Source organism: Empidonax traillii, unplaced genomic scaffold, assembly GCF_003031625.1.
Source record: "Empidonax traillii isolate 1590-97213 ecotype Southwest subspecies unplaced genomic scaffold, ASM303162v1 scaffold1655:size138967, whole genome shotgun sequence".
Taxonomy (NCBI): domain Eukaryota; kingdom Metazoa; phylum Chordata; class Aves; order Passeriformes; family Tyrannidae; genus Empidonax; species Empidonax traillii.
Genome location: NW_020956848.1, coordinates 37353 through 60341, shown reverse-complemented (window position 1 = coordinate 60341; position 22989 = coordinate 37353). Strand labels below are relative to the sequence as shown.

Sequence of the window (22989 nt, the reverse complement as noted above, 5' to 3'; positions counted from 1 at the left end):
TCGTCCTCCTCGCACTGCTCCCCGCTCTACGAGGGGCAGAAGGGCGACGTCTTCGAGCAGAAGGTGATTTTCTCCGGCTTTGGGTCCATCATGCGCTTCTCCACCTCGGCTGTGAGCCAGCAGAGAGCCCGGGACGCCTCCCCCGTGGACTATAAAGCCTCGAATCCCACCAGTGGCCCCTCGGTGGGGGCCAGCGGGGCCGGTGGGAGCAGCAGCAGCAGCAGCAGCCACAAGCGGATGCCGTCCCTCAGCTTGGAGGAGGGAGAGGTGCTGAAGGAAAAGAAGCACAAGGGTAGCAAGAAGAACAAGCACGGGCCCGGCAGGCCGAAGGGGGGGAAGAGCAAAGAGATTTTGGGGGCCCAGCTGGCTGGGTCCACGTCCACGTCCTCCTCACCCTTCTCGGGGGGCTCCCTCGTGAGCTCCAGCGTCGGCAACTCCTCCCGCTCCTTCAGCCACACCGGGAACCTGCCCAGCCTCAGCATGGAGTCCCCGCTGCTGGGCTCAGGTATGTTCCCCTTGGGGCTCCAGGTGTGCACAGCTGCTCTGTCATCACCTTTAGCCTGCAGAGTCCGGCCCCCTGAATTCAGTCCCACAAACATCCACGTCTGGGCTCCCCCGTTCCATCCTGGCCTTCATCCTGGAATCTGCTCCAGGTCAGCTTCCCTGTGGCTGGGGTGCAGATCTGAGCTTGGGGTGGCGGGGTGGGGGGGGGAACACACACATTCCAAACCCTTTTTTGCTCAAGGGCTGCAAAACCTCAGCCAGCCAGAGCTGAATTTCCAGCTCCACGAAGAGGGGTATTCACAGGCCAAACCGGAACAACCACAATCTGACCCCGAATTAGAGGCTCTCTCAAGTGGTTCGAGTTTAACCCCTCTTTTAAGAGCAAAACCTCTCATCCTGGTCTTACCACATCCACGTTCTTACAGCTGTTCCCAGTCTGAGCTGCCTCCCCCCAGCCTGGCCAGGACGAGGACGGGCAGGACAGGGGGCAGGAAGGGGTTAAGGCAGCAGCAGAGGAGGGGCTGAGGTTTGACACTGTTCTGGCAGCAGAACTTGTCATCGGTCTATTGTGGGTTGTTTGCAGATGCTCCAATTTAGGTCAGATTGCAGGGGGGGAGGTAGAGTCTTGCTGTGTGTGCCAGGAGCCCGGGCCGTTTGTCTGGAGGGAAGGAGCTGCAGCAATCCAGGCAGTTTCCACAACCATAACCTTGGGCCAATTTTTTCCTTTTTTTTTTTCTTTTTCTTTTTTTTTTTTTTTTTTTTTTTTTTTTTTTTTTTTGCCTTCCCCCTGGAACAACAAAGGGATGTTTCAAAGAGGAGGAGGAGGCTGCCAGGCCTCCGTGTTCCCCCTCTTCTGCTCGTTGCCCTGCTCTGCTTGTTCTCCCATTCTTCTCTTGTGCAGAGCTCTTGGCAGGGCTCCCCCTGCTTTGGGCGCTGCATTCCCGAGCCAAGGGAAGGCAGACGGGTCCCTTCCCTCAGCAGCAGCTCTCTCCTCTCTCCCTCATCCCCATTTTTGTCTCGGTGGTCCCTGGGCACCAGGGAAGGGGGCAGGTGTGTGGGCTCTTCCCTGAGTCCACTCCCCCCTTTCTGCTGCCGATTTGTGCCCCGGGTGAGTCTCCCTGTGCTGTGATTTCCCTGCTGGATTGCACCTGGATGCACTGGGCAAGGGGCAAGGCTGGAAAAACCAGAGATGCCTTTGGACAGAGGGGCTGTGGGCTGAGACCACCCTCGCTCGTGCCAAGCTGGAAGCGCCGGTGGTGCCAGTGAGATGGAGCCCTGCTGAGATCCGGCTGCTTCCAGGCCCTGGAAGGGAGAGGAGGGACTCCCATCTCTCTAACCCATCTCCCCCCGCCTTGCAGGGATCTACACCAGTAACAAGGACCCCATTTCCCACGGGGGTGGGGTGCTCAGGGCTGTGTGCAGCACCCCCCTCTCCTCCAGCCTCCTGGCACACCAGGGCACCTCGTCCCTCCCGCAGCTCAACCGCTCCCCCTTCGCCAGCACCATCCCAGCCTCCTCCTCCTCCTCCGTGTCCACCACGCAGGTAAGAACAGCAGGACCTGCAAGGGGGGGGCTGCTTTGGGAGAGGCCACCTGTGGGCACAGAGGAGCTGCTTTCCCACCTGGGAGCTGCTCTTCCTGCACTTTGCAGGCACTGGGACAGTGTGGGTGGTTTCGTGTCACAGGCCCCACACAACCTGCTTGGTTTTGGGAGGAATTGGGGCCTGAAAGGACAGGTGGCTTCCCATTGATGGGGGAACTTGTGGCTGGATCCTGTGCTGGGTCCTGCCAGCAGTGCCAGCCCTGCCTCCCCTGCGGCACAGGCACCCCGGAGGGAGGGCTGGCAGGTCCCAGCTGGGTGGGCTGTGCCAGGACAGGGAGCCTCGTCCCTGTCGGGAGCTCTGAGAGGTGTTTTACAGGGAGGAGACAGCTGCTTTTGCAGTGTTAACACGGCCCCTTCAGACTCTTGGCTCTGAGGCAGAGCTGGGAAGATCTCAGCTGTCTAGCGAGACTTCCAGGGAGATATTTTTAACGCTCTCTCAGGGTTGGAGTCGGGAAGAGATGGAATAATCTAAGTTATTTTCCTCCTGTGCTTTTGAGAAGTCATCTCTCTGAGCCACGGCTCCCCCTCCCTCCTTGTTTTCCCTGTAGGTGTTCTCACTGGCAGGTTCAACATTCAGCCTCCCCTCCTCACATATTTTTGGAAGCCCCCTCACATCCGGGCTGTCAATCAACCCCCTCCTGAACCAGTCGGAAAGCAGCCGGGCAGGTAGGTGAACCTGAAGGTGTGTGAGCCTGGGCTCCCCAGGGGGGGCTCCCTGGAAGAGTGGACACAACTCTGGTCGTCCCTGGCTGTCCAGCTGCCCTCCCTGCCTGCTCCCACCCTCTGTGTGAGAGCCAGGGGCTCAGAGAGGGGCTCAGGGGCTGCCTGTGTTTGCCCAAAGTGTCCCTGGGTAGTGTGTGTCCCTGGACACGTGCTGGAGGAGTGCAAGAATGTCAAGTCCTTCCCTGGAGAATTGGTTGTCTTTTTTTTTTTTTTTTTTTTTCCACACAAAGGCAGTGAAAGCTTTCCTTGCTCAGAATACCTGGAAAGCTTCTCCTTGGGCTTTGTTTCCTTGGGTTTCTCTCTCTCTCTCTCGGTGGGAGACACCTCACCACTCCAAATTTCCATCTTCCTCTTCTGTTCTGAGTTACTTTCTTGCCTTCCCCTTTGGCTTTGTCCTGAATGCCACAAAATCCACTGGTTTCCACTCCCAAACACGAACGTGCCAGCCCTGAATTACTTACAACTGCTCTTTTTTTTCTTTCCCACCGAGGCAAATTCATTTTCCTTGGAAAACTGCCTGGTTAATAAGCAGGAAACTTGAAGCATCATAAGATTTCTCTACTTCTTTTTTTTTTTTTTTTTTTTTTTCCCCAGACAGAGCAGGCCTGATTTTTTTTTTTTTTTTGTTAAACAAAAGCACCCTCCTGCTTTTCAGCTGGTAGTTACTGGTGCAACTGTCTCCTGCTCCCCTAACCCAGAAATCTGGGAGCTCAGCGTGCTGGATGCCGAATCCTGGGAGGTAAAAGCCTGTCTGGTGTCACGCTGAGTGACAAGCACTTGAAAACACAGCCCTCATTAGGGGTGGCTCAGAGTGCTCCAGATAATCCCACACCACTGTTCCCTTATTTGCCTTAACAAGGGGGCATGTGAAGCATGAATGGACACGTGTGTTTTTTCCTCCTGACCTGTGCAAGCCCCTGGAAGGTCCCTCTGCGTGTCCCTGGCAGTATTTTGTCCGTCTGTCCCTGAACTGGGAGGTGGCAGCTCAGCCCAGCCCGTGGGAATCACTGGGGCTGGTGAGTCAGGAGTGATTCAGCCACCTGGAATCAAGGGATGAAAAGAGTGGGGTGAAAGGAATTACCTTCCCCTCGGGGCAACCAGCAAGAGGTGACCCAGTGCTGCTCCCCCTGCGCTGTTATTTTGGCAAGGTGCTGACAGGAGAGGGAAGGAATTACCTGTCAGGAATAATCCTGGATTCCAGGTCCTGTTCCAACCCCGGGGCTACTCATGAGTGAATCGTGGAGGCCGAATCCAACATACAAAGTGCTCAAAAAAAACACCAACCCTGATCCTTAGTTTCCTTTTCCAAAATTGCCTCTTTTTTTGTTTGACAGGGATCTTAGGAGCTTCAGGCTACTTTTTTTTTTTTTTTTTTTTTTTTTTTCCAATTCCAGGCAGCCTTAAGACAACAGCTCCTGGGTTTTGTCACATTTAAGGTCTGTCCATCCCTATCTCCTGCTGGAATTGGTGGCCCAGAGGGCATTAAGCCAAATTCACTTGTTGGTTTTTTTTCTCCAGGGGGATTAATTAACATGCTTTAAACCTCCTGTGTGGGGCCATTTTCACTTAAAAGTGTGGTGATTCCTTTAATCCCAGATCGTTAACAGGATGGTTGTGAAGTTCTGAGTGATGCCACCTTGTCTTTAATTCAGATTCCCTTTCCTGAGAGTGTCTGTGCAGACAGATCCCACGGAGGCAGAGCTTTCACTGCAGGAACAGCTCAGCTTTTCCACATTTCAGTGTGCTGTGGGGGGCTGGGGGAACAGAGAAGTTGTTTTCACTGATGCAGGTTCAAACCACGGTGCCTTTGGCAGTGCAGAAAGTCTGATTCTTATCTGAGCTACTGTCTAGTCCTTCCTCCCACGGTTTGTCCTGGATCCTGCCTTGTTGTGATGACAGACCCAATGTTTTTTATCATCTTTTCTGGTTGTCTTCAAGCCTCTTTTCCGTGCTGGCTGTCTCTGGGTGATAAAAACTCAGTCATCTCCTGTTCTGGACACATCAGGGTGGTGTTGGCCAGGAGATAATAGGATGTGGAGCCTGGTCCTGTTTGAGAAAGCAGAATCATGTGTGTGCAGCCTCCCTGGGCTGCAGCAAACGACGTTACAGGAACGAGCAGGAAGGCAAAGCTTCCCCCAATTTTTATTTGGTTGCAAGTTCAAATGGTTTGGGGGAAGCTGTTTGTGTGGAGTCACAGAGTGGTTTGGGTTGGAAGGGACCTTAAAGGTCATCCAGTCCCACCCCCTGCTATGGACAGGGGCACCTTCCACCAGCCCAGGTTGCTCCAAGCCCCGTCCAACCTGGCCTTGGACACTTCCAGGGATGGAGCTTCTCTGGGCAACCTGTGCCAGGGCCTCCCCACCTTTATATTAAAGAATATCCTCCCAGTATCCCATCTAAATCCCCCCTCCTTCAGCTTAAGGCCATTCCCCCTCGTCCTGTCCCTTCAGGCCCGTGTCCCCAGTCCCTCTCCAGCTCTCTTGGAACCCCTTTGGGCACTGGAAGGTGGTCTCAGGAGACCACTGTGGAGTGGCAGCTGCTGGTGACCTCCAGAAAGCCATGGCTCCTCCCCAGAAGGATGGGCCAGCTGTTATCAGGGTCCAGAAGGACATTCCCGTGGGGATGAAGGAGCGAGGATCCTGCTCGTACCTGTCTGTAGGAGCTGCTGAACAACAGCTGCGTTTGCTCGTTCCCAGCAGCAGAAAATACCCCGCTCAGGGCAATCCCACTGTAAATCACAGCGTTCCCTGCAGGAGATTTCCTGGATTCTTGCACATGAGGGACGTCTCGTGTTGTGTGAAGAAGAGGAGGGGCCGGGAGCCAGCTGGTGTGGGCTGTAGTCACAGCATCTGACACGTCCCAGAGCGAGGGGAGCGTGTGTTTATGGGCTGGCAGGCCCTGGGGATGGGAAGCAAATGGCAGATGGATACACTTCACTTCTGGATAACTCCTTGGATGGGAGATACCCTGCACGAGTGCACAGCGGCTCCGTCCCCAGCAGCCTGGGACAGAGAGGGGATGGCTGGGGGGGAGGATTCTGGATACCAAAGCACTCCTTTGCCCCCTTGACTGAGCACTGCTGAGGTCACAGCTCAGATCCTGGGGTCAGTTCTGGGCTCCTCATGACAAGAAGGACATCAGGATGCTGGAGCGTGTGCAGGGAAGGGACCGGAGCTGGGAAGGGGCTGGAGCAGCAGGAGCGGCTGAGGGAGCTGGGGGGGCTCAGCCTGGAGAAAAGGAGGCTCAGGGGGGACCTTCTGGCTCTGCAATCCCTGACAGGAGGGGGGAGCTGGGGGGGGTCGGGCTCTGCTCCCAGGGAACAGGGACAGGAGGAGAGGGAATGGCCTCAGGCTGTGCCAGGGGAGGGTCAGGTTGGACACCAGGGGAAAATTTCTTCATGGAAAGGTGGTCAGGCAGGGGTGCTGCCCAGGGCAGGCGTGGAGTCACCGTCCCTGGAAGTGCTCAAAAAACGTGTGGATGTGGCCCTTGGGGACATGGTTTGGTGGTGAAGGTGTCAGTGCTGGGTTAATGTTTGGACTCGATGGCCTTGGAGGGCTTTTCCAACCTGAACGATTCCGTGAATCCGTTTTAGCTCCTTAGAAAGGAGCTGAGCACCTGGAAACTTTAAAGAACCCCCAGCTGGCTTTCAGGACAGGATCCTGAATCTTGTCTGCTCCTAGAGGCCTTTTCCAGCACAAACGACTCTGTCATTCTATGAAGAATCGCAGGCTGATCCTCCAGGATCGATCCTGGGGGAAGGGGGAGGGATGTGGATCTGCGGTGACACCGGGCAGGGCTGCGCAGGGCTGGATATAGGATTTATCCATCCCTCCCCCCCGGGCAGCTCCGGGAAAACCAGCTCAGCGAACGGTTTCCCAGCTCCGGGAAAACCTCCTCCCTGCCCATCGAGGGGACAGAGTGGGCCCGGGGTGACCTCCCCAGGGTGACCCCCCCGTGCCGGGGGTGCCAGGCGGTGCCAGCAGCCCCTCCCCGGGGGAGGCGCGTCCTCTGTTCCCCCGCGTTGCGCAGCGCGGGGCTGGCGCTGCTCGGTGTTGGTCGGTGCGGTTCTGTTCGGGGCTGGTCGGTGCGGGGCTGGTCGGTGCCGTTCTGTGCTGTCCTGTGCGGGGCTGATCGGTGCGGTTCTGATCGGTGCGGTTCTGATCGGCGCTTCCCTCCCGGTCCTGCTCGGTCCAGCCCGATGCTCCGCGGTGCTGCCCGGTGCGGTGCTGCCCGATGCGGTGCTGCTCTCGGTCCTACCCGGTGCCTCTCGATGTCTGTCGGTCCTACCGGTGTCTGTCGGTGTCTCGGTGCTGCTCGGTGCTCCCATCTAGCGGGGACACCCCGGGCACCGTCCGCCCGCTCAACACCGGCCCCGTTCTGTCCCTCTCCCCACGCAGAGCCGGACCTGGAGGATTGCAGCTTCGGCTGCCGGGGGACGTCGCCGCAGGAGAGCCTCTCCTCCATGTGAGTGTCCTCCAGGAGCCCTCCCCGCCGCGGGCACCGGGAGCGCGGCCGCGTGGGAGCCCCGGGAAGCCGTGGGATGACACAGCAAGGAAAGGGGAAAGAGGAGGCAGCTCCTTCGCCGCTCCTCGGGGCTGGCAGCGGGATGGGATGGGATGCGATGCGAGGGGAGGGGATGGGGCAGATTTGCTTTCCTAACACAAGCCAGGACCAACAGGAATGCGGGGCTCACCTGGAGCGGAGCAGAGGAGGCTGAGCCTGGGGTGGGGGGGATGCAGCCACTCCCAGCATGAGGCACAGCAGCTCTGGGAGCAGGGAGAGGAGGAGGATGGAGCAGGGAAGCACCTCTGACAACCCCCAACCCTCGCCCAGGTCCCCCATCAGCAGCCTCCCGACCCTGTTCGACCAGACCGTGTCGTGCAGCAGCAGTGGGCAGCTGGAGAATGTCCCCCAGGCCACCCCCAACATCGAGCAGCTCCTGGAGAAGCAGGGCAACGGGGAAGCCGGAGTGAACAGTGAGTCCCTGAGAGAGGAGAGGTCCTGGTGTGTGTTTGTGTGGCAGCCAGCTGGGATTCTGCCCACAGGCAGTGGAGCCGGGTGGGGGACAAAGCACCAGTGTGTGCCATGGGGGAGTAGCTGGCAGTGGGACTGTGGGTTGGGGCCAATCTCCTCCCAGAGTGGGGTCTAACTGTGGATCCTGTGATCCCCTTCTCCTCTTTCCTCCGCCCCCCCTTCTCTCCCCTGCCCCTGTCCCCTTCCCCCTTCCTTCCCCTGCAGTTGTGGAAATGCTCAAGGCCCTGCACTCGCTGCAGAAGGAGAACCAGCGGCTCCAGGAGCAGATCATGACGCTGACGGCCAAGAAGGAGCGTTTGCAGCTCCTCAACGTGCAGCTCTCCGTGCCCTTCCCCGTGGTGACCAGCAGCAACGGCCCTGGCAGCCAGGCCCAGTACATCCTGCCTGCCAACGGTGAGGGGACTGGTGGGGGGGACACAGGGGAGGTCACAGTGGGGGGGTCAGACCCATTTACACGCCATCCCCGGCTGTCAGGGTCCTGACCCCAGCCCTGACTCTGCACCCTCACTTCTCTCCCCCCTCTCCAGTCTGCAACAACGATTCCCTGAGCATCAGCAAGAGCCCCCCGTGCAAGAACAGCTTTGGGATTGAGAACTCCCTCTCCACTTCCTCCGAGGTAACGTGGCCTCTGCGCCCGCCAGCCGGCCGGGAAGGGGCTCAGGGAGGGAGCAGGGCAGTCCCAGGGCTCTGACTCAGTAGCCAGCTCGTAAAGCCTCGTAGCCCAGGCTCAGAATCAGGAATTCTCTCCCTGGAGTGCCCATTCTTCGTCTCAGTGCTGAGATCTGAGTAGAGCAGCTGAGACCGGGAGCGCGAGGTGAGGATGCTTCCAGGTTATCTCCAGGTTATCCCAGAGACCCAGCCAAGCGTGTCTGAGTTCTGGGACCCCTCTGACCTGCACTTGCACTCACGGCCCACCCCTCCCACCTCCAACTCCCGCCTGAGGCGCCCTCGGGGCTGAGCCAACCTCTGGCAGCCGCCCCAGTCCGATGCTCTTGTGTCCGTTTCTCCCCCAGGACCCTCACTCAGGGTGTCCCAGCAGGAGCAGCTCCTCCCTGTCCTTCCACAGCACCCCTCCGCCCCTGCCCATGCTGCAGCAGAGTCCTGCCTCGCTACCCCTGCCCGGGGTGCAGCAGGTGAATGGCCTGGCCCGGGTGGCCGGCGGCGGGCTGGGGGGAGGCACCAGTGCCAGCCACAGCCTCTCCACGGTGCCCATGGTGGACGGCCTGATGGGGACCCTGGCAGGAGGCCAGCAGATGCCCATCAACGGGATCCTGGGGAACCTGAACGGAGCCCAGGCCGCCCAGCCCGCGAGCGCGCCGACGCAGGGGCCGGGCGGGCCCCCGGCCCTGCAGCTCTCCACCAGGTGAGGACGGGGGGCTCGGGGGCACAGCCCTGCCCTCTCCAGCAGCAGTTTAGCCTCGGGAGGGAGGGAGGGACACGCCCTGTGTGTGTGCAGGAACCCAGAGGGGCCGCGCTGACCTTCCCTGCCCTGCTCCCCCCGCAGCATTCCCAGCCTGAGCCCCCTGACGGAGCAGCAGCGGCACGTCCTGCACCAGCACGAGCAGCAGCTCCAGCAGCTGCAGCAGCTCCTGACTTCCCAGCCGCTTAACCCGGTGAGTGGGGAGCTGTTCAGTGGGAAAACCTGGCAGCAGAGGGCAAAACCTGGGGCTCCCTCCTTCCCCTGAGTCCCCTGCCCGCGGGGGATGCAGAGCCGGGCGCCTTTTCCTGGCTCCTGGATGCTGGGGATGGAATGAGCAGCGAAGCTTTAGGCAGGAAGGTGCAGCCCCTCCCCAGGGAGGGCAGCTGGGATTCCAATGGTTCTCTTTGTAGCAAGGGAAGGATTTAATCTGGTTTTCCCACGTCCTGAGGGGGTGAGAAGGTGGGAACTCTGAGCCACCTCCAGCCATCCTTGGATGCAAATCATGTCTGATCCTGCTGCCAGGACGGGCTGGGCTCTGGGCTCGCAGGTGTGCTGAGGCCCACCGGAGGTGAGGAACACTCTTGAGGACACTGTTTGAGGTTAGAAGGAGGTAAACACCAAACTGCTCTAGACCCGAGGCAGGTGATCCGTGTCTGGGCACATTTACCCGGAGAACTGGAAATGCCAGGAGGACTCTGCAGGTGGCTGAGGATTTTGGGGTCAGGAAAAGGACCAGCCTCTCCGTGAGGCTCTTGGCTCTGTGCCTGCACCCTCGGGAGTCAAACAGCAGCCCTGTCCCGGGCTGTGGTGGGAAAGGCTGGGTGGAGAGATGGCAAACCGTGTGTGAAACCACAGTCAGTGCCCTGCAGAGACCTCAGTGCTGCCCCTGCCCTGCGTGGAGCCGCGCAGGAATGCCACCAGCTCCCGTCAATGGAGCCCTGCTCTGCTCCCTTCTGTCTCCCTGGAACCTGGCCCGTTGCTCTGGATGGGTTTCTGGGTCAGGCTATTTATATCCCGGGAAAAGCACATTTCAGAGGGCCTGTCTGTGGAGCAGCTGATGTCACCGTGTCATCAGCTGCGTCCCCGTGGGGGCAGAGCAGTGTCAGCTCTCAGCCCGCTGCACTGGTCGATGGTTGCCATAGCGATTCCTGCAGTTTGCTGGATTTGAGGGCGTCCCTGTGGATGCAGGTGAGGTGTGACCCTCACTCCCACCCCGGGTCCTGCTCACCTGCACCCACCTCGTGGGTCAGGGCTGGGCTGGGCTGGGGAGCGGGATGAGCTTGGGGGGGTTAATTAGGAGCCACTCTGGAAATTCAGGATAGTGAATGCCACAGACTTCAGATCCCTGGGTTGATGGATTGGGAACTGCTGAGTGGATTTGTGTGCCTGCAGGTGGCTGGGTGAGGGTTCACTAATCCTGTGTGTTGGGAAACAGCAGGGTTGGAAAGGTCATGGGCACGGGCTGTTAATGAACACAAGGCAGACTGATCCTCTCTCTCCCTGTAGAGATGGGATCAAGGGGACTTTCTCCCTTTCTCCAGTAGCATTGCCTGGGACAGAGTGTGTCATGGAATCATTAAGGTTGGAAAAGACCTCCAACATGGAGTCCAAACTTCAACCGAATCCCACCGTGCCCACTTAACCATATCCCAGTGACACCTCTGCTTGCTTCCCGAACACTTCCAGGGGTGGTGACTCCACCACTTCCCTGGGCAGTCTGTTCCAGTGCTTAACCCCTCTTCCAGTGAAGAAATTTTCCCTAAAATCCAATCTGAACCTCCAAGTCCACCTCCAAGTGGCTCCCGTGTGAGGTGCCACCTCTTCCCGAGCGCTCTGTCCCCGCTGTGACTCGTCTCCCTCACCCTTCCCCGCAGGAGCAGCAGGCCCTGGTGTTCCAGATGATGCAGCAGATCCAGCAGAAGCGGGAGCTGCAGCGGCTGCAGATGAGCAGCTCATCCCAGCTGTCCATGAGCAGCCTCCTGGCCGCCACCTCGGCCCCCGCCCTGATGACCTCGGCCCCCCAACCACCCCCCAGCACCAGCTCCCTCCTGGCCTCCCTGTCCCCGCAGCAGCTCAACCCTAGCAATGCCCTCCTGGCCCCCCAGGCCACCCCACCGCTCAGCACTCCTGGGAGCAGCCTCCTGTCCTCGGGAACGGGCCTCCCGCCTGTCCTCACGGCACAGCCCAACCCCTTCCTCAACCTGCAGGCCGATGGCAACACCCCGAAAGGAACGGTGCGTATGCTGTTGGCACTCCCCTGACCCCGAGAGCCCTGGGGAGACCCCCCTGGGCGCCACTTTATTTGGGGGAGCACGTGGGGAGTAGAGCCAGGACGCCCCTTGGCTTTGCTGCATCCCCGCCTGGCCAGCGGCATGTCCTGATGGTGCCTCCGACGGCTCCCACGGCCCTGGCGGGCACAGAGGCCCCCCAAGGTGTCCTTACCCGTGTGTGCAGACACACAGCCGACCTCCTGCAGCAGCCAGGCAGGGACAGGCTGTGGGTTTGGCTCCCCTGTCCCCGAGGTTCGGATGGGATGAGGTGCCCCAGGCAGTGCCTCGCGACGGAAGGTGAAGGTGGCTCCCTGTTGACGCCCGGGGTTTAGGAGGAATCCTGCACCCAGGAGGAGAGCTGGACAGGCTTCCAGCCTCTCTGTGAACAGCCTTGTACCGGGGGCACCGGTGCCCAGGGGCTGGTGGGGTGACACTTGCTCCTCCTCCATCCCTCCCCTCTACCTGTGCCTGTACCCAGGAGCTCCAGCCCTGCTTGGAGACATTTGGGAGCCAAAGGCCAGGGTGGAGGGGCCAGGTGGGCCTGAACCAGGCAGAGGGAATCCTGGGGCTCTCATGTGTCTCCTGGTTTTGGAGGAGCCTGAGAGGTGCCAGCGAGCAGGGCTGGGTGTGCAGCACATCAGGGCTCTCAGCTCTGCCCTCCTCCCCGTTCTGATTCCTGTCTCCTCTCATACCTGTCTCCTCTGCGTCTCTTTTCTGTTTGTTTTGTTTGTTTTTTGTTTTTTTGTTTTTTTTAAAGACCATGAATGAAAAGGGAGCTCCTCTTACCCAGGACAAGGGCTAAGCTTCCCCCCCTTCCCCGACCCCGAAAAAAACCAGCAGCCAACTCCTCTCCCCCGGTGGGGGAACGTGGCTTTTCCACAGCCAACCCTGACACTGTTAGAGCAATGAGCACAAGGCTTCCGAGGAGCGTTCCCTGCGCCGGGCCACGCCAAGAGGTGCTTTGGAAGACAGAAGGTCTGTGGCCGAGCCCTGGTGTCGCGAGGAGTGAAGGTGGGGGTGGTTTCCCTGCCAACCTGCCCCGTGTGGAGAGGCAGCACTTGGATGTGAGGGCGCTGGGAAGGGGCGTGGTGGCCGCGCCCGGATGGGAACGCTCGGAAGAATTCCTGGAGCTGAGATCTCTCACCCAGAAAGCTCAGCTGGAGCCAAATCCAGCCTGGAAAGACACAAGTGGGAGTCATGGATGAGGAGTGGAGCTGAGGAGGAGGTGAAGGCCGCCTTGGAAGGACATTGTCACACCCGCCCTGCCAGCTGCTGTTGGGTCAGCGCTGCCCTCACCTGAAAAGCACATTCCTGCTCTGGGCCGTCCCTTCCCTTCCAGGATTCCCAAAGGATAACATTTCAGTGTGCAAAAGAGGCTGGAGCCGGGATTATCCAACGTCAGAAGGTGCATTTGAGCCTGGAGGTTGATTCCTGGACCTGAGCTCAAAGATCAAGATGTATGTGGGGAAGAGAGTCCTGAATCCCATCCCTGTTCTTTCCTGCCCACCACAAATCACTCCAGTCTGGCAAAACCACGTTCTTCCACTGGTCTTGGGCTCTTGGGAAAAGGGGATCTCCAAGGAATGGGGACAGTGACCAGAATCCTGAGCCGGGACATCGGACCCTTCGTCATTCTCCACCTTTTGACCTTAATTCCATCTTGCATCCCAGAACCTCAGCCAGGAATCGGCTTCCTCTGAGCTTGGATGGATGGAAGGATGGATGGATGGATGGATGGATGGATGGATGGATGGATGGATGGGTGGATGGATGGATGGATGGGTGGATGGATGGATGGATGGATGGATGGATGGATGGGTGAATGGGTGGATGGATGGATGGGTGGATGGATGGATGAATGGATGTATGGATGGATGGATGGGTGGGTGGATGGATGGATGGATGGATGGATGGATAAAGGACAGGTGGGGCAGCTCTGGGGAGGGGGAACACCTACGTCAAATGTACCAATGCCCCTTCTTTTCCTGGTGCCCTGGGTAACTCCAGAGCTCCTGGGGGGAAGGTGGGAAGGCTCCAGCTGATAAAAAAAACTCTGAGGGTCTTAAAAACCAAGTTGCTGGACCTTAATGACATTTTTCAGCACATTCCCACTGCCTTTAACTAGTTTGCACTATTCAAATCTGTCAGCAGTGGGGCTGTGCTGATGTACTAGAAAAGCTTGTCCTAGGCAAAACTCATCTGCTAAATATCTTTCTTCCATTTTATTTTATTTTATTTTATTTTATTTTATTTGGTTGTTTGGAAGATTGTCACCATGATGGTTGAATAAGGCTAAAAAAGGAGAGAGAAAACCTTTCTGCTCTCAGCCTGCAGTTCTGTGAACTGGGCAGAACGCTGCTGTCTGCCTAGAAATATATATATATTATATATATATATATATAAATAATTTTTTTATATATATATAAAGAAAAGCTAATGTTTTAATAAGGTTAAGAAGCTATTGGGAAGGTGGAGATGGCAGCTAAAAGTGGAAAAGCAGGAAAAAAAAGCTGGCACGTCCCTGTCCCCAGACACCTGCCAAGGGACAGGCGAGCTGTGCCACCTCCCCCCACCTGCCACCTCCAAACTGTGACTGAGACCTTTCAGTTCAACCCAGCCTTTTGGCTCCCTGTGCCCCCAAAATCGCTCTGGCACAATTGTGTCCTTGCACTTTTTAAACTCCTTTTGATTTTTCTCTTGTTCCTTCCCCCCCCCCCCCTCCACCACTCCCAACTCAGCTGCGTTGTTCCCCCTCCTTGGCACCCCCAGAGGTGCCACCCAAAATCCCTGGCACAGGGACCCTCTGCTCAGTGCAGGAGCTGTTTTTAAAGCTCACCTGGCTCAGGTGAGCTGTAAAAACCTCAGGTCTCACCTTGGCTGCCCCTGCCACGTGAGGAGGCACTTGAAAGCAACTGCTACAGAGAGCAAATATATTCTGCAAATTAGGGCTAAAATGCTAAATTTCGGGGCTGCCCCTCAGCCCTGAAGTGCCTGTTTTTATGTGGTGGCTGCACAAACACAAAGCTGGACCTGCCATCCCTCAAATCCTTGGGATTTGGGAGCAGGAATTCCTCAGCACTGGTCTGGGTGAGTGGGATGATGGATGGGAGCCTCAGCCTGGGCTCTGCCAGCTCTGTTTGTCCAGGGGGGGATTTTTATTTTGTTTTGTTTCTGCCGTTTTTGTTACTCTGAGATCCCAAATTCCCGTCACCTCCAGCCCAAGTTATAAGCCCAAGGCCCTGAGGTCGTGCCCAGACTTGGTCAGATTCTTCCAAAATTCAACCTCATTTCGCGCCCTGGAATTAAAAAACGTGCCAGCGCCAGGGAGAGAGGGATGGGAGGGAGGGAAGGATCAATCCCTTGTGCAGCGAGTTGGGGTACAATGCACTGATGTCCCAGAACACACAGAATCCATGCTGGAATCACCCCCAAGTTTGGATTTGGTGCCCAAATCCCTGGGCAACAGCAGGAGATGCACAGGGGGGACAGGGAGAGGCACTTAGTGGTGAGTGAGGAGGCTGAGAGGTGCTGGGTGGGGCTCTGCACTGCTCCTGGGAGAATATTTGGGAACCCAGGCGTTGGAAGAGGTTGGAAATCAAGGAATTGGTGTTTGTTTTTTTTTTTAGGCAGGATCACTGTTAAATCAGGGAGGGCTGAGCTGTGCAGCATCCTTGGCCCCCTGCTTGGGGGTGGCAGCAGTTTGAGGACGATCCCCCCTGGCTCTCTGGGGGTCCCTGGGGCAGGGTGGGATGAGGCTGGAGAAGACGAGGGGGATAAGAGACATAAAGCACTTACACATCTCTCCAACACCTTCCAAAGGCTCCCAATCCCTGGGAATTGTCACCTCAACCTGTCCCAGAGCCAAAGGTCCCTTTGGCAGATTGAGGGGTGGAGGGAGGGGGGGAGGAGGAGAAGGGGGCACTGCTGGAAGGTCGCCAGTTGTATCCCTGTGAAAAAAGAGGGAGAGAAGGAGAAAGGAAAAAGAAAAGCTAAAGATTATCTGTGTTTCAGTTGCACTGGGGTACGTTTCTTTACCCGTTTTGATGCTCATGTCTCATTTAGTATGTTGCATGTGTCTTTTTTTGGATTTGTTTTGGGGTTTTTTTAATTAAATAAAAGAGAAAAATGTGTATATTTTTGGCAATTTAAGGTAATGTAGCTAAGATATATTTTTTTCACGCTGCTTGACTGTTCTTTATTATAATAAATAATATTAATATTAATATCGAAGAGTTTTTTAATGCAGCCTGGGGGGGGGGAATTTAAATGAGAGTAGGGGCTGTGGGATGAATTCCCTGGAAAGGTGCTGGGTCCTGCTTTCCACAGGGAATGTGTGGCAGCATCCAGAGCAAGGGATGCTCTCAGGATGCAGGAGGGGGATCCCCAGGGGAGGGTCATTTTGGGAATGAGGGGAGAGCAGGGCAAGGGAGGAGCAGTTGGTGGAAAGGTTATCCCCCAAAAAACACATGGATAGCCCACACTGAGGGCCCAAAACCACTCGCTGACCTCACGAGCAGCTCCTCGGTCCTCCCCTTTCCCAGGGGTTTGTTCCTTGGAAGTACCAAAGCCAAGATCTCCACGCCCCCCGTTCTCCCAGGGGAAAGCTGCGCTCGGGAGACGGGAATCCTGCTCCTCCTTGCCCAGGAAAGGGACCGGGATCAGGACTGGGATTGGGATCGGGATCGGGCACGGGGACCAGGATCAGGGAGTGGGATTGGGCACCGACACCTCCTGAAAGGATCGGGCACCGGGAGAGGGCACCGGGACCGGGATGGGGAACCGGGATCAGCAGAGGAACAAGGATCGGGGCACCAGGACTGGAGTCGGGGTCGGGTACCGGGACCACACACCGGGAGCATCCCCGGCAGCACCACCGGGAGCATCACCGGGAGCATCACCGGGAGCATCCCCGACAGCATCCCCGGCGGATCCGCGACGGGGGGAACGTTCCCGCACCGAGCCCGGCGCTCCCGCCGAGCCCGCCCGGCCCGGCCCTTCCGGCGGGAGGAGGAACTGCCCGGGAAGGTGACCGGGAGCGGCCCCGGGAGGGTCCCGGTGCCGGGAGGGTGACCGACACCATGCACCGGCTGGGCCCGGCCGCGCTCGGGGCTCTGCTGAGGGCGGCGCGGGGCGGCCCCCGGGGCTCGGCCCCCTTCTCCTCCTCCTCCTCCTCCTCCGCCTCCTCCTCCTCCTCCTCCTCCTCGGTCCCCCCGCAGCCCGCGATCGCCGCCAAGGAGCCCTTCCCGGTGGAGCTGAAGGCAGGAAAGACGTACGGGTGGTGCTCGTGCGGGCACAGCAAGCGCCAGGTCCGGCCGGGGGGAATTCGGGGAAATCCGGAGGGTCTGGGGGGCTCCGCGAACCGGGGGAGGGTCCAGGGACTCCGAGGGGTCTGCTCCCTCCACTTGGGATGTGCGGGGATGCCGATGGGGCCAGGGCAGGACCAGCCCCACGGGGACACCCCCCCCCGCAGTCCCGGGATGGGAGTTTTTTTGGGGGTTGTTGCCCTCCCCGGGTTCTCCCGCCGGTTCCCGGGGGATGCGCTGCCCGTGGGTGGGATGGATGCTCGAGGGGTCGCGGCCTCCACCGTCTCACGCCCCGCGGGGAAGCAGCCGGGCACCCCAAGACCCCCAAATTTACCCCCTGCCCGTCTCTTTTCAGCCCTTCTGCGACGGCTCCCACAAGAAGGCGGCCCCGGGGATGTCCTCGCTGCGCTTCACCCCCCAGGAGGACGGGCCCGCCTGGCTCTGCGGGTGCAAACGCACCCAAAACCCCCCGTACTGTGACGGCACCCACAACGGGGAGGCTGTTCAGGGGGCCCCCCTGCCCCCCCGGGCCTGACGTGGATCCCACGGGAGCTCGGGAGCACCAGGATGCGCGGGGAGAGCGGGGAGATGCCGAGCCCTCACCCCAGTTAAATCTGAATTACTGAGGAGCTGCAGCAAACCAGCCCGTGGGGCAGGGAATTTGCCCTTTGTCCACCTGGGCTCCTGCCAGAGGCTCAGCAGCGGCTGGGAAAGAAGGAATCCCATGGACAGTGGGGTTCTCAGGAGCAGGTTTGCGCTGCCAGAGCTGTGGGTGCCTGTCAGGATGCGGGAATGGGGGGTGGGCTGTGGGATTTGGGATGGAGGGGCTCTGTGGGATTTGGGATGGGGGGATGCAGGGGAGGCAGGACAGAGGGACTTTTGGGCTTGGGGATGGAGGGACCTGTGGGATGAAGGACAAAGAAACCTGTGTGATTTGGGACAGAGGGACCTGGAGCTGCCCCTGTACAGGCGGGAAGGACAGTCTGCAGCATTTATTACATTTACAAAGCTGTATCCATACAAATGTGTAACCAAGAACAATACCTGGATATCGGGATATCTTACAGGACATTAAAACGCCGTACAGGATGCAAACACACAGAGCCATTGGGTTTGTACCACAGAGGGAAAAACCAAAAACCGAACCACCCCCTCCCCGAGCCCCCCACAAACCCCAGCCCGAGGCAGCCGCCTCCCACAGTCCAGCCTGGCCTATTTACAAGGAGAAAAGGGGTGTCAAAGTCGAGACAAACAGAGCCCCCCACACACACACCTGGAGCCCCCGGCCCAGCCCCAGCCCGGGGATGGGGACAAGAGACAAAAGTGGCCCCGTGGGGACCCTTCCCCCGGGGCTGTGCTATAGCCGAGTCCGTGCTGGGGGTTGCAGCACTCCCCAAAACAATAATTCCAAATCAAAAGCTACAGTAAGAACGTCTCCCCCTTTCCCGAGCCCCGGAGCTGGGCTGTCCCCACAATTCCTGTGCCGCTTTCCTTTGGTTCTCACCGTGCCCTGGGGGCCGTCGGGCGCTGCAGGCACTTGCTCATTGTTTTGTCCTTCATCCCCCTCCCCAGCAAGGACAGGAGAGGAACCCTTGGGATCTGCATTCCCTGGGGCCCGTGTGCTTTTTCTGTCCTCGTAGAAAGTTGGTCCCTTCCCTCAGAGCCGCTCCACTCCCGCCCTAAGCAGGGCAGCACCTTCCCACACTCGCCCCCTCACCGAAGCCTCCTGGCTAAAGGCACTGTAGTCTGCTTTTTTGTATTTTATTTTATTAAAACCCCAATGTGAGGGCAGGAGGAGAGGGTGGGAAGGACAGTGGGGAGAGGGGGGAGACCAAAAATAAATGCTGGGAAATGGGCGCCCTGCGGGGGGGGGGGGGAGTCCCTCACCCTCCTGGATTTGGATGCCCCCAAATTTCCCAGCAGGGCCCGGAGCTGCTGGCACCCCAGGGAGGAGAAAATATTCCGGGGGGTTGTCCTCCAACCCCCCCCCAGTGCCACCAAGCTGCAAGCAAGAGATAATTTTTAAGCTGGAAAAAAAAAAAACCAAAAGAGAACTTACTGTGCAGAAGGGGAAGTGTCTGTGCGAGGCTTGGCCTGCCCAGAGCCTGGAACAGCATCCACGGGGAAAGCAAAGAAAGACCCAAACCCACGCCCGGCAAAGCTGGGGGTGATGGGACACCTGGACAGGTGTGCCTAAAAACCCCCAAGTAAACACAAAAATGCAAAAAACACAACCCCAAACAAACAGAAAACCCACAGCACAGCTAGGCTGAGGGGCAATTTTTGGCTTCTGTGCTTGGCCCTTACCTGTGCTTGGCCCTTACCTGTGCAGCCAGGGGTCCCCACTCATTCTGGGGGGGACACGAGCGGAGAGGGATCGAGGAGGAGAGGGAAAAGCGTTAAGAGACAACAGGGAATGTGGCAGCACCTGCGTGGCTCCCAGCTCCGGCATGCAGCTCCCATGAGGCAAAACCGAACTCCAAAAACCAAACCAGAGAAACAAACAAACAAACAAACAAACAAACAAAAAACCACCAACACAACTCCACCCTCAAAAAACCAAAAAAACAACCCACATGTAAAAAATAGCCACCCACATTTCTGTGTCTTATTTTTTCGCGTTTTAAATTAAATCTGCTGGATCGATAGAAAAATCAAGTATGTATAATTCTTTCATTTCTCCCTATGTACACGTATATATTTATATAGGTCTGTATAGGAACATCATCCACATAGAAAAGCCGGCCGGGGCAGTCCCTGCTGGGGCGGGTTTTTAGGTCAAGGCTGAGCCGGCGCTGCCGTTCACAGTCGTTTTGCGGCACCGGGCGCCGGTGGGTGCCAGGGGGTGGCAGTTCGAGGTGCCGTTGAGGGTGGTGCCGGTGCCGGAGCTGGGGGAGCCGTGGGACGGGGTGCCAGGGCTGGGCAGGGAGGAGGAGGTGGCGGGCAGCGTGGCGGGGCTGTGGGCTTTGTCGCTGCCCGACTCGCACTCGGAGGCGCCGCTGGTGTTGGTGCCCTCGGAGGGGGCCGGGTGGGACAGCTTGAGCCGCTTGCAGGCGGGTTGGACGCGGTATTTCAGAGGCAGGGGGCCGTTCTGCGGGGAGGGGAGGGGGAGCAGAGGGGCACAGCTGGCACCCTGTGGCGCCCACGGTACCCCACAGCACCCCACAGCACCCTATAGCACCCCATGGCATCCTACAGCACCCCACTGTAACCCATGGCACCCCACAGCACCCCATGGCACCCTATAGCACCCCATGGCATCCTACAGCACCCCACTGTAACCCATGGCACCCCACAGCACCCCATGGCACCCTATAGCACCCCATGGTACCCTATAGCACTGAATGGCACCCCACAGTACCCAATAGCACCCCATGACACCCCACAGCATCCTATAGCACCCTAAAGCGCCTCACAACACCCCCACAGCACCCCACAGCACCCCACAGTACTCCACAGCACCCCATGGCATCCCCATGACCCCCACGATATCCCACAGCACCCCGTGGCACCCCGTGGCACCCCATGGCACCAGTGTGGCCACGGCAGGGAAGCAGCAGCTCCGCTCACCCTCCTCCAGGGGTAGATGTAGGCGATGTCCATCAGGGTGTAATATTCCTTCAGGGGCTCATCTTCATACAGGACTTCCACCTGGCCCAGGGGACACGGGTGACACCGTCAGAGCCCCGGGGATGGGGGCAGAGGCACTGCCAGCCCCTCTTTCCCCCCCTCAGAGCCGGGCAATGAGCACCCCCCGGGGATCCCCTCACCTTGTACTTGCTGGGAACATCCATCTTGTTGCGGAGGAACTTGGCCAGGTGCATGACGGTCATGGCAGCGGGACAGCGCAGGAACCGCAGCCCGTTGCTCTGGGGGGGACACGCCACTGAGGCCACCAGGCAGGTTTGGGCAGCCCCCACCTCCCTCCAGCAGGAGCTTTGGGGTGCCCTCCCGTGCCCCAAAAAGGCCCCAGGGGCAGCTGGACACGGAGCTGTCCGTGTGGCAGTCCCACCACGCTCACCTTCTCCTTCTCCAGTTCCCCGTTTTCGATGGTCCCTTTCTTCTCCTCTCTGGGGGGGAAGGAGGAAAGGAGACACAGGATAAAGTTAATGGAGGAATGAAAAGGTGGAGAGGAAAAAGAACTCCCCCAGAAGGGCTGTCCTTGGAGGGGCTGCATGGGGAGACATCCAGTGACCTTCAGCCAGGCTGTGGCTTCACCCCCCGACCACTTCCATGCCCATTTCCAGGCCCCTGCAAACACTGACTCCCTCCAGAACGCTGCTCCAAGTGCCAGTGACATCCTCAGAGGCCACCACCAGCACCAGGGAACACAGCAGCCCTCGGGAAGGAGCTTCCCCGCCTGCCTGGCATGGAAGGCGTCCCTGCCCATGGCAGGGGGGGTGGAATGAGGTGATCTTTAAGGTCCCCTCCACCCCAAACCATCCCACGATCTCAGTGCCAGAGTGGGGAAAGGAGGTGGGAGTTCCTTCCCAAGGCCCCAGCAAACCCAGGCAGAGGTTTGGGAGCAGCCCCAAAAGCGGTACCTGGAGCCTTCGTAGAACTCGATGGACAGGCTGACGATCTCGTCGTCCGTCAGGTTCCCCTTGTCCTGCTCGGACACCTCGCCACGATCCTCGTTGGACCCGTTGGGAACTGCGGGAGGGAGGGGAGGGAGGGAGGGGCTGAGCCGCTGTTGGGGGGCACGGTGGGTGAGGGGAGGGGTCCCCAGGGCCTGGCACTCACCCTCAGCCACGGGATACGCCGCGTAGAAATCACGGCGCCTCTTCATCTCATCTGGGGGAGGAGGAGGAGGAGGAGGAGGAGGGAGGTGAGGGGGGTAAAAACACCTCTCCAAGGGGAGATGGGGGCGAAGAGGGGAGTGAGAGCCCCCCTTAGACTGCCCAGTATCCCCTCCCTTGGGGAGCAGCAGGAGCAATCAATCCATAAACCCTCGGAGCCACCGCTGCTCCTCAGCCTTTCCACACCTGCAGGCCCCACAATTCCCCCCCCAACAAGGCACTTGGAGAGCAAATCCAGGCTCCTGCTCCCAGCTTTGCCTCCCGTGGGTCCCCTCAGAGCAGCCTCCGGAGCGTGGGGTGAGCCCATCCCTGGCTGTGCACGCACACATTGTCCTGCTGTCCCTGGGACTGTCCCCAAACCCCCCCAGCCATCCCTGCCCGTGGCTGTACCTTTGAAAAGCCCTGGGACCAGTTTGTACACAATGTCCTGAAGGGTTTTGTCCGACCTGGTAGGAAAAGAGAGAGAAATCAGCGGGATTAGGGAGCAGGTTATTCCCAGGGAAGCTGCCCTGCACCATGTGCTCCCTCCTTCCCCCATCTCCCTCCTGAAAAATGCCCATCCCAAAGCCCCAAATGCCCATCCCACAGCGAGACCACAACTCCCCACCCTCACCACAAAGGGTTAACTCTGGGAAAAGAAAGAAAACCATCTCAAAAATCCCTGTAATTGCTGGGAATGATGACAGCAGGAGTCGGGGCCAGGAGCCGTTTCAGCAGTCAAAACAATCACAAAAAACACACCAAGAATTTAAAAAAAAAAAAAAATTCAATGTGAGATCAGCAAATGTTTCTGCAAGTTTATATTCGCATCCAATTTTATTTTTGGACTCCAAAGATTTATTTTGGAGCTGCAGCACGGGGCTCAGGCTTTGATTTCCCTCTGTGGGAAGGAGGGCAGGGCAGTGCCCACTGCCAGGCTGTTCTGTGGGAAAGTGGATTCCCTAAAATGTGACTATCCCGAGGCAGGAATCTCCCAAAGCTCTCGAGGAACCAGGGAAGCTCCAGCCCCATCCTCAGGCAGGATTTTGCTGGAAGGCTGGGACCTGCAGGCGGGGAATGGGGCACGACTGAACAGCTCAAAACCAAAGCAAGAGCAGTGGGCCTGGTGAAAAGTCAATTATTCCTGCAATTATTTCCATTTCATAATGAGGCCTTTATTTGAAAGGAAAACAAACGACTGTGCCCTGTGTTATTTTTAGCCCGGCCACGTCTTTCATCCCGAATTCCTCAGTGACGTCGCTCCGGCTCACAAGGCCCCCGCTGTGACTTTGCTTGCAATAAATACCCAGAGAATTCTCTTTATAAATCACAGCAAGCCAAGGTAACATCAGCCC

The 22989-nt window shown here is 58.3% G+C and overlaps 3 protein-coding genes across 6 annotated transcripts in view; 2 read left to right on the top strand and 1 right to left on the bottom strand.

The window, feature by feature from the left end:
- Positions 1-12599, top strand: part of MLLT6 (MLLT6, PHD finger containing) — a 37550-nt gene extending 24951 nt beyond the window's left edge. For both annotated transcript variants that reach the window (XM_027908201.1, XM_027908200.1), the window contains exons 11-21: positions 1-505; positions 1863-2047; positions 2655-2772; positions 7227-7293; positions 7663-7805; positions 8068-8256; positions 8391-8479; positions 8877-9226; positions 9359-9476; positions 11158-11517; positions 12311-12599. In XM_027908201.1, the coding sequence (XP_027764002.1) occupies positions 1-505; positions 1863-2047; positions 2655-2772; positions 7227-7293; positions 7663-7805; positions 8068-8256; positions 8391-8479; positions 8877-9226; positions 9359-9476; positions 11158-11517; positions 12311-12355 (2169 nt within the window). In that variant the 3' untranslated portion in view covers positions 12356-12599. The remainder of the gene's footprint in view (positions 506-1862; positions 2048-2654; positions 2773-7226; positions 7294-7662; positions 7806-8067; positions 8257-8390; positions 8480-8876; positions 9227-9358; positions 9477-11157; positions 11518-12310) is intronic.
- A 4032-nt stretch (positions 12600-16631) lies between these two features.
- Positions 16632-17423, top strand: CISD3 (CDGSH iron sulfur domain 3). The gene is made up of 2 exons (XM_027908205.1): positions 16632-16859; positions 17212-17423. Exons 1-2 carry the CDS (start codon positions 16632-16634, stop codon positions 17389-17391), a joined length of 408 nt encoding a protein of 135 aa, XP_027764006.1. The 3' UTR covers positions 17392-17423.
- A 2137-nt stretch (positions 17424-19560) lies between these two features.
- PCGF2 (polycomb group ring finger 2) overlaps positions 19561-22989 on the bottom strand; it is a 7867-nt gene continuing 4438 nt past the window's right edge. For all 3 annotated transcript variants that reach the window (XM_027908202.1, XM_027908204.1, XM_027908203.1), the window contains exons 4-10: positions 22046-22101; positions 21600-21650; positions 21401-21509; positions 20878-20926; positions 20627-20725; positions 20427-20507; positions 19561-19947 (exon numbers count right to left, since the gene is read on the bottom strand). In XM_027908202.1, coding sequence (XP_027764003.1) covers positions 19630-19947; positions 20427-20507; positions 20627-20725; positions 20878-20926; positions 21401-21509; positions 21600-21650; positions 22046-22101 — 763 coding nt within the window. In that variant the 3' untranslated portion in view covers positions 19561-19629. The remainder of the gene's footprint in view (positions 19948-20426; positions 20508-20626; positions 20726-20877; positions 20927-21400; positions 21510-21599; positions 21651-22045; positions 22102-22989) is intronic.

Excerpts from the sequence above, each read along its gene's own strand:
- CISD3 (XM_027908205.1), top strand. The coding sequence starts at position 16,632 with ATGCACCGGCTGGGCCCGGCCGCGCTCGGGGCTCTGCTGAGGGCGGCG. Across the intron at positions 16,860-17,211 it reads GCGGGCACAGCAAGCGCCAG|CCCTTCTGCGACGGCTCCCA; the intron begins GTCCGGCCGGGG and ends GTCTCTTTTCAG.